This window comes from Apteryx rowi, unplaced genomic scaffold (assembly GCF_003343035.1).
Source record: "Apteryx rowi isolate R43461 unplaced genomic scaffold, aptRow1 scaffold_1234, whole genome shotgun sequence".
Lineage (NCBI taxonomy): Eukaryota > Metazoa > Chordata > Aves > Apterygiformes > Apterygidae > Apteryx > Apteryx rowi.
Window position 1 is genome coordinate 41,548 of NW_020447458.1, and position 8,411 is coordinate 49,958.

Sequence of the window (8,411 nt, forward strand, 5' to 3'; positions counted from 1 at the left end):
CCCCCTCCACCGGAAAACTCCGACCCCACAGCCGCTTCCCTCATCCTCATTTATTGCCCCTCCTGGGCAGGAGGGGGATTTAAGGAGGGTTATAAATTAATGGGGGGGGGGTGGTGGTGATCTCCATGTCCAGTCCCTGATGTCCTCACGGGGGACGCGGTGCCGGGGGCCCCCCCAATCCTTGGGGTCCAGGGGTGACGCGGGCTGGGGGTCAGCAATACTCCGAGTAATCTTCCTCCACGTAGTTTGCGGGAAACCAGCCGACCTGGGCAAGAGGGGGGGGGGGGGGGGGGGGGGGAAAGGACATGGGGACATGTTAGGGGGAGGCCACATGCGTGCGCCAGGGCCCACACGTGTGCAGAGATGGGGGGTTCCCGGCGGCCCCTACCCGCCCATAGATCTCCCCTTTCCACCAGCCCGAGTGGCCCTTCTTGCTCAGGATGCGGATGACGTCGCCCTCCTTGAGCGTCAGCTCCGTGCGGTCCCGGGCGCAGAAGTCGTAGCGGACCTTGGCCGAGCCGAAGTAGCGCACGGCGCCTGCGGGGTTGGGGGAGGACAACTGAACCCCCAGGGCTGATCCCGCGGCCTGTCCCTGCACCCTGTAACCGTGGCCGTCCCCCTCAACCTGGCCCCTCAACCTTGGCTGGTCCCCTCAAGCTGTCCCCTTGGCCATCTCCTTGACCCATCCCTTGGCCATCACCCTTGACCTGTCTTTCTCAGCCCATCCCTTGACCCGTACCTCAGCCGCTCCCCTTGACCTGTCCCTCTTGGCCCATCCCTTGGCCGTTCCCCTTGACCCATCTCTCTTGGCCCATCCCTGGGCCATACCTTGGCTGTTCCCCTCGACACATCCCTCAGAGGTTCCCCTTGACCCGTACCTTGTCCATTCTTGACCCATCTCTCAGTCCATCCCCTCAACCATCCCTGTCCCTCCCCACCTCTCGACTGTCCCCTTGGCCATCCCCCTCAGCCCCATTAGCCCAGACCCGCCCTCTCAGATCATACCACAGCCGTTTCCCCTTGACCCAACTCTCGACTGTCCCCCTTGGCTGTCCCTCCTTGGCCAATTCATTCCCCTTGACCCTTCGCTCTCAACGGTTCCTCTTGAGCCATCCCTTGACCATYCCACCTCAGCTGGTCCCCCTCGGCCATTTGACCCCCACAGCCAGTTCCCTTCGCTGCTTGTCCCCCGTGGCCCAACTCTTGACCATCCCCCTCGGCCATTTGTCCCACTTAGCTCCCCCAAACCCAAGGACATATTGAGACAAGAGATGAAGCCACCACATCCACCCCACCACCACCCTCATGGGGGATCCCRCTGCAACCCCCGTGGGCCCTACCAGGCGGCCGGGGGCTGACCCGGTGCTCAGGCTCCTTGAAGGGGAACTGCAGGGCCGTGTCGAGGGCTTTGAAGCAGTCCTTGAGCGAGTTGCGCTGGTAAAACTCCACCAGCTCCTGGGGACGAAGCAGGAGAGGCACCAGGGTTGTCAGCAGCCCCAACCCAGGCTGGGGGGCTCCTCCCGCAGGGACCCAGGCATCCGGGCTTGCCGRGGAGAAAGGGGCTCCATGCTCACCACCAGCCCCTTGAAGGCCTTCTTCTCAGTGACACGATACAGCCCCTCCGCTGTCATGACCTTGATGTGTTTGATCTCTGCACGGTACCTGGACATGGGGACGGCAATGCCGGGCGCTCAGGCTGACCCGCCCCCCTCCGGCATCCCCCTCTGCCCCCCAAGGACATCCCCCTCCGGTCCCCATGGGCATTACTTGATACTGATGGCAAACTCGCCGGCGTCCTTCACCCGCTGCCGTACCAGGAAGGTGCCGTCTGAGCGGGACGTCAGCAGCTGCTCAGCCTCCCCACGCTCCATGGGGCCTGCGTACCTGGGGGGCATGGGGTGGGGGGGCTGAGCWCCATGTCCCAGCCCAGGCAGGTGAATTTGGGAGGCCCCGAAGAGAAGGAGACCCTGTGGGAGGATTTGAGGGAGCCTGGGAGCTATGGGGTGATGCTGGGGAGGATTTGAGGGGCTGCATGAGGGATGGTGAGACCCTGGGGGAGGATCTGGGGGGCCCTGAGAGCTATGGGGCAACTCCAGGAGGGATGAGGTATCTTGGGGGGCTGTAGAGTGACCCCAGGAGGGTATTTGGGGGGCTCCAAGAGTGGCAGGGAGACCCCAGRGAGGGTTGGAGGGGGTAGAGGAGGATTCAGGGCCTGTAGGAGGGATGCAGTGCCCTGGGAGGTGATTTGGGGGGCTCCAAGAGGGATGGGGAGACCCTGGGGAGGATTTGGGGGGTCCCAGGACCTATGGAAAGACCCCAGAAGGGATGGTGGGGACCCAGAAAATGATTTAGGGGGCTCCTGGAGGGATGGGAAGACCCCAGGAGAGATGGGAAGACMCAGGGGAGGATTTGGGGAGCCCTGGGAACTTTAGGGTGACCCCAGGAGGGATGGGGGGAACCAGGAGACAGTTTGGGGGGCCCCAGAAGGATGGGGCAACCCTAGAGGAGGATTTGGGGCCCCAGCACTGACCAGAGGAAGACAGAGAGGTCCGGGAGCGGCGTCTGGAGGCAAGAAGCAGAGCTGAGGGGTCAGGGTGAGGGGACAGAGGGTGTCCCCCCACCCTGGGACCCCCCACATCCTCGCTGTGRCCCAGGGATGACCCCATGGTCCCCAAGTCCCTCCAGTGGGATGCGGTGTCCCCCCTCCCAGGGCATTTTGGGGGTCCGCCCCCTGGCATGGGGTGGCTACTCACGCAGACGTAAGGCCGGACAGCTGAACAGGGGAACCAGCCGGCCTCACCGGTGGCCGCRTTCCTGCCCTGGGGATGAAGCACCATGGCAGCATGGGAGCCAGCACCATGGCCTCCTGCACCGCCACTCCCGGGGGACTGGCCGGGCACGACCACGGGGGTCCACATTGCCTCACGGGCAAGGCATGGCCAYGGGGGACTGGCCCAACCCTGCCTCTGGGGTCTGGCATGGCTGTGGAGGGTTGGACTGTCTCTGTTGTGGGATCTGATCTGGCATGGCCACAGGTGTCCAGGATATTCCCATCATGGGGGTCCAGCCTGGCATGGTCATGGGGTCCAGGATGTCCCCATCATGGGGGTCCACAGGGCATGGCCACAGGCATCAGGGATGTCCCCATCATGGGGGTCCAGCCTGGCATGGCCATGGGGATCAGGGATGTTCCCATCACGATGGTCCAGTCCACCTTGGCCCCAGGGGTCCATCCCCACCATGGTGGTCCATCATCTTCACAGCAGTCCCTACCTGCCACCAGAGCTGCTCGACCTCTGCCTTCATCACCTCCACAATGTCCCCGGGACTGAGGCGCAAGGAGGGCCCTATGTTCCCCGGCGGTGGGGGGATGCCGCTGTAGGGCTGGCTCGCCTCCATCTTGGGCAGCCCTGAGGAGGAGGAGGGGTCCCAGGCGTCTGGGTCAGAGACCCTCTCCCCACAACCACTCTTCCTTGGGAATGGCACCTCAGGGCATCTGGGACACCCCAACCCACCCCAGGTGCTCATAGACCAAGGTGTCCAGGAACCGACACCCCACTCCAGGCACCCATGGACCCAGGCGTCCAGGACCTGCCACACCACCCCGGGCAACCGTGGACCCGGGCATCTGGGTCCCCCACACTCACCCAGGTCACCCCGCTTCTTCTCCGGGCCCGGCCGCTGCAGCTTGTTCTGGGGAAGAGCGAGAGGCCAATAAACTCCCCAGGGAGGCAGCAACCTGCTGCCCCAGGGGGAAATTTGGGGCATTTTAGCCCATTTCGATCCGTTTCGCTGTTACCTTTCTGGCTGCAGCCGAATCTGGGGCAGGGAARAGGAAAAGCTCGTTAGCGGGGGCTACTTAATTAATTTGGCCCTGATTAACACCTGGCCCTAACGGGGCCCATCTTGCCACATGGTTGGAGAGTTGCTACTTGTTAGCGCTGGCATCGTTAGCCAAAACTGCCAAGGGCATCCCACAATGCCTTGCTCTGCCTTGGCCAAGGGTATCCCATTGCGCCTTGCTCTGCCATGGCCATGCCATATCCCATAATGCCCTGCACCACCTTGGCCAGAAGTATCCCCCAATGCCCTGCTCCTCCTCCTCGGCCAAGGACATCCCACGGAACCCTGCCTATCCCGGCCCCGCTCCCTATCCCACAATGCCCTGCTCACCATGGCCGCTCTTGCCGCAGGGCCCCACGCGCCCTAGACACTCCTTGTGGGCYGGGGCCCGGCACCGGCTGCACCGATAGCCCTGGTAGAAGATGCCCCTGGAGGGTCCCGGGGCCGGGTCAGGGCGTGGGGTGCCCCCCAGTCCACCCTCGCCCCGACCCACCTGCCCTTGGYCCACCCGAGCCTCCACCTGGCCCTTGGCCCATCTTGGCCTCGACCAACCCAGCCCTTGGCCCACCCAGGCCACAACCTGTCCCTTGGACCACCCAGGGCTTGGCCCACACACCCTCGGCCCACCTGGGCCTCCACCCATCCATCGGCCCAACTTGGCCTTGAGCAACCCATYTGTCCACCCACCCAGGACTTGACCCACCAGCCCTCGGCCCACCTTGACCTTTACCCACCCAGCCCTCAGTCCACCTGGGCTGCAACCTGTCCCTTGACCCACCCAGAATTTGGTCCACTCACCCTTGGTCCATCCATCACTTGACCCACCCAGGCCTTGGCCCACCTGGGCCTCAACCCACCAGGCCCTTGACCATTTCAGCCTTGACCCRATCCTCCACCCATCAGGGCCTTGACCCACCAAGGTGTCAACCCACCCAATTCTCAGCCCACTGAGTCCTCAACCCACCCCAGCCTCCCAAACATGCCAGAGACCCCTGAGACCCCTCTCTGAGGGCACCCCAACCCCTCCTCACCCCCTTTCCTCCCCCAATGCCCCAGGCCAGTTGGTGGGGACCCTACCGCAGCAACATCTGGCAGGCCTTGCAGGATGTGGTATCCTCGAAGGAGAACATCTGGAACTCATGCCCGTCGGCCAGGGCGTGCTCGGGGAAGATGTTGGAGCTGGTGAGAGATGGGACGGCCTGATGGGGGCTGTACGGTGCCTGGGGTGGGGCAAATCCTGCCCTCTGCCCAAGCTGGGGACCTACAGGGCCATCTCGAACTGCTCCATCCACTTCTTCTTGAGCTCGTGGGTCTTGAAGAAGAGCTCGTAGCCCTGCAGCCCAGCTGTGTCGATCAGCAGGAAGGTGTGGGTCCACTGTGGGCACAGCCGCACACCAGCGGTCACTGGGGGCCCGGGTGCACCAGGCCCAGATGCCTCGGTCCACCAGGGATGCCAGGGTTCGTTGAGGGATGGATCCCAGGGTCCACCAGCCCGGATGCCTACGTTCGTTGCGGCAGGGGCCTAGGCACCAGGTTCCCAGGGCAGGATAGCCCCGGACACCTGGGTCCCCTGGCCACCAGGTCCCGCCGGGCTGGCATGGACACTTGGGTCCCCAGGAGTGGTACCTTCTTGCCGTCGCGGGGGCCCAGCCCACCGTCTCGCAGCTGGTGACTGTGCAGGTCCACGACATCCTTCGCCTCGAACGAGTCCCCCCGGCGCTTGCAGATGATGAGGGCCTTGTCCAGCAGGAACCCGTACCTGGGTGCGGGGATGGAGACGTGGTCCGGTGTCCCCAAGGCCACCCGGCGTCCCCAGCATGTCCCCACCACAGCCCTGGCAAGTGCCCTGCCTTGTCCCCTACCCCATGCCCACGCTGGCCCTGTGTCTCCGGCCCCATGTCCCCATCCGTGGCCCTGTCCTTGACCCTGTCCCCACCCCGTCCCCTTCCTGTATCCCTGTGCCCCCATCTTCATCTTTGTGTCCGCATGGTTGTCCCCATATGCTTGTGTCCCCACGGGTGTCCCTGTGGCTGTCCCCACATCCTTGCAGGTGTCCCCACAGTTGTTCCTATGTCACCACAGCTGTCTCCATGTCCCCACAGATATCCCCACATCCCCACAGGTGTTCCCACATCCCCGTGGGTGTCCCCATGTCACTGTGTCCCCCTGGGTGTCCCTATGTCCCCATGGCTGTTCCTGTGTCTTTGTGGGTATCCCCATGGGAGTCTCCATGACCCTGCAGGTGTTCCCACATCCCCATGTCCCTGTGGGTGTCCCCATGTCCCCATAGGTGTCCCCAAGTCCCCGCATCCCATCCAGGTGCCACCTGTCAGCCTTGGTTCGCCGCTCGGTGCTGGAAACCTTCAACTCCCCGTCGATCTTGGGGCGCCCGAACTGGGCCAGCGACTGGGGCTGTGCCGGGAGTGTCAGTGGGGACACAGGGACACAGGGACATGGGACAACATGGGGGGATATGGGGAACACAGAGAGACACAGGGGCATGGGGGACAAGGAGGGGCACGGGGGGAAATGGGGAACACAGGGGGACGGGGGGACATGGAGACATGGAGGGACACAGGGACATGGGGATGTGGGGGGACAGGGGGACACAGTGGGATATGGGGTGATATGGAGGGGACATGGAGGGACATGGAGGGATGTGGGGTACATGGGGCCGGAGCGGGAGGACGTCACTGCCAGATGGGAGGACAAGGAGAGGGACACGCATGGGGGACTGAGGGAGGGATGGAGGGAAGGAGAGAGGGATGGAGGGAAGGAAGGAGGGGTGGAAGGATGGAAGGAGGGATGGATGGAAGGAGGGATGGATGGAAGGAGGGATGGAGGGAAAGAAGGAGGGAAGGAGGGAGGGAAGGAGGGAGGGAAGGAGGGAGACTGGGGAGGGGGGGCTGGGCAGCACCATGTTCTCGATGCTGAGCTGGAAGTTCGTGATCTGCTTCAGCGTCTCGTTGTCGCGCTTCACCTCGTTCACGCACTGCGCCAGGTCCTGCGGGAGCGGCCGTGGGCCAGGGACCCCCAAACCCTGGGACCCCCCAGGGACTCCCAACACCCCCCAAGGGACACCTGGACCCTCCCAGGACTCCCCATGACCCCCCATGGTCTCCCAGGACCCCCAGGAACCCCTCAGAACCCCCCTGACACCACAAGGCCCTCCAAGACCCCTCTAGGACCCCCAAGACCCCCCCCATGACATTGAAGGACCCCCAGAAACCCCAAGACCACTCCAAGACCCCTTCCAGGACTCCCCAAGATCCCCCAAGACCCCTCCAGGACCATCAGGACCCCCCCAGGACCCCCCCCAGGACCTCACAGGACCCTCAAGTCCCCTCCTTGACCCCTAGGACCCTCTCCATGACCTCCCAGGACCCCCTAGGACCTCCCCAGGACACTCCCCCGGACTCCCCAGCACCTACCCTCATGGCATCCAGCGCGACCCGCAGATTCTCCTTCTCAGTGGGGTCCGGCGTGTGCTTCACCAGCTCCTGCCAGAGCCAGGTCAGGGCTTGGGGACCCAGGCATCCGGGATCCCCCACCCCCCACCTGGGACATGACCCAGGCATCCAGGCCCCCCATTCCTGCCTGGGAGAGGACCCAGGCATCTGGGAACCCACATCCCCACCTGGGTGAGGACCCAGGTGTCCGGGAAACCCCCCTCCCTGAAGGACCCAGGCATCTGCCCCCCCACCCCCCCCTCGGCCCCCCGAGGGGACCCAGGTGTCCGGCGCACCTGGAGCAGCAGGTGGTACTTGAGCACCCGCTGCATGGGCACCATGAGCAGGTCCCGCAGCGAGAAGCGCCCGTTGTTGGCCCGCTGGGAGCACTCCTGGGGGGTCACAAGGGTCACAGGGGTCATGGGGGTCAAGGGGGTCACGAGGGGGTCATGGGGGTCATGGGATCCCAGGGGCCATGGGAGGATTGGGGTCATAGGGGTCATGGGGGTCAAGGGAGGACAGGCGTCATGGAGGTCGCAGGGAGTACAGGGGTCATGGAGGGGTCACAGGGGTCATGGGAGGGTTACAGGGGTCACAGGGTGCTCGCAGGGTCATGGGGAGGGGTCACAGGGGCCATGGGGGGTCAGGGGCCACATGGGGGTCACAGGGGTCATGGGGGTAGGGGAAATGGAGGTCATGGGGTCACAGGGACTGGGGGATCACAGGGACCCGGGGGTCATAGGGAAGGTCATGGGGTCATACAGGGGTCATGGGGGCACACGGGGGTCATGGGGGAGGTCATGGGGGGGTCATAGGGCATCACATGGCTCCTGGAAGGCCCAGGGAGGTCGGGGGATCCTGGGGGAGCGTCGAGGACTCCGGGAGGGACCAGGGGCCCAGGCGTCCRGGCGGCCCCACCTGCAGCTTCATGCGGAGGTCGGTGGCGGCCGCCAGATGGTCGAGGCGGCGCGAGGCGGCTTCGACCTGGCTGCAGTAGCGGCCGTAGAGCAGGAACCTGCGAGAGACGCGTCTGGCCCAAAACCGGCCCAAACCGGCCGCCACCAGCCCCCAGATGCGCCTGGGCTGGATCGCACCAAAACCGGCCAAAACTGGCCCAAA

At 64.6% G+C, this 8,411-nt stretch overlaps 1 protein-coding gene across 1 annotated transcript in view; it reads right to left on the reverse strand.

The window, feature by feature from the left end:
- Positions 1-119: 119 nt before the first annotated feature.
- The window catches only part of VAV1 (vav guanine nucleotide exchange factor 1), a 13,982-nt gene continuing 5,690 nt past the window's right edge, over positions 120-8,411 (reverse strand). Inside the window, exons 9-27 of the mRNA XM_026055541.1 lie at positions 8,211-8,370; positions 7,589-7,684; positions 7,275-7,343; positions 6,761-6,847; positions 6,170-6,255; positions 5,470-5,602; positions 5,109-5,218; positions 4,921-5,022; positions 4,174-4,271; positions 3,800-3,819; positions 3,648-3,693; positions 3,274-3,410; positions 2,754-2,819; positions 2,531-2,562; positions 1,768-1,884; positions 1,575-1,662; positions 1,341-1,455; positions 389-537; positions 120-265 (exon numbers count right to left, since the gene is read on the reverse strand). Of these exons, the coding sequence (XP_025911326.1) occupies positions 212-265; positions 389-537; positions 1,341-1,455; positions 1,575-1,662; positions 1,768-1,884; positions 2,531-2,562; positions 2,754-2,819; positions 3,274-3,410; positions 3,648-3,693; positions 3,800-3,819; positions 4,174-4,271; positions 4,921-5,022; positions 5,109-5,218; positions 5,470-5,602; positions 6,170-6,255; positions 6,761-6,847; positions 7,275-7,343; positions 7,589-7,684; positions 8,211-8,370 (1,765 nt within the window). The 3' untranslated portion in view covers positions 120-211. The remainder of the gene's footprint in view (positions 266-388; positions 538-1,340; positions 1,456-1,574; positions 1,663-1,767; positions 1,885-2,530; positions 2,563-2,753; positions 2,820-3,273; positions 3,411-3,647; positions 3,694-3,799; positions 3,820-4,173; positions 4,272-4,920; positions 5,023-5,108; positions 5,219-5,469; positions 5,603-6,169; positions 6,256-6,760; positions 6,848-7,274; positions 7,344-7,588; positions 7,685-8,210; positions 8,371-8,411) is intronic.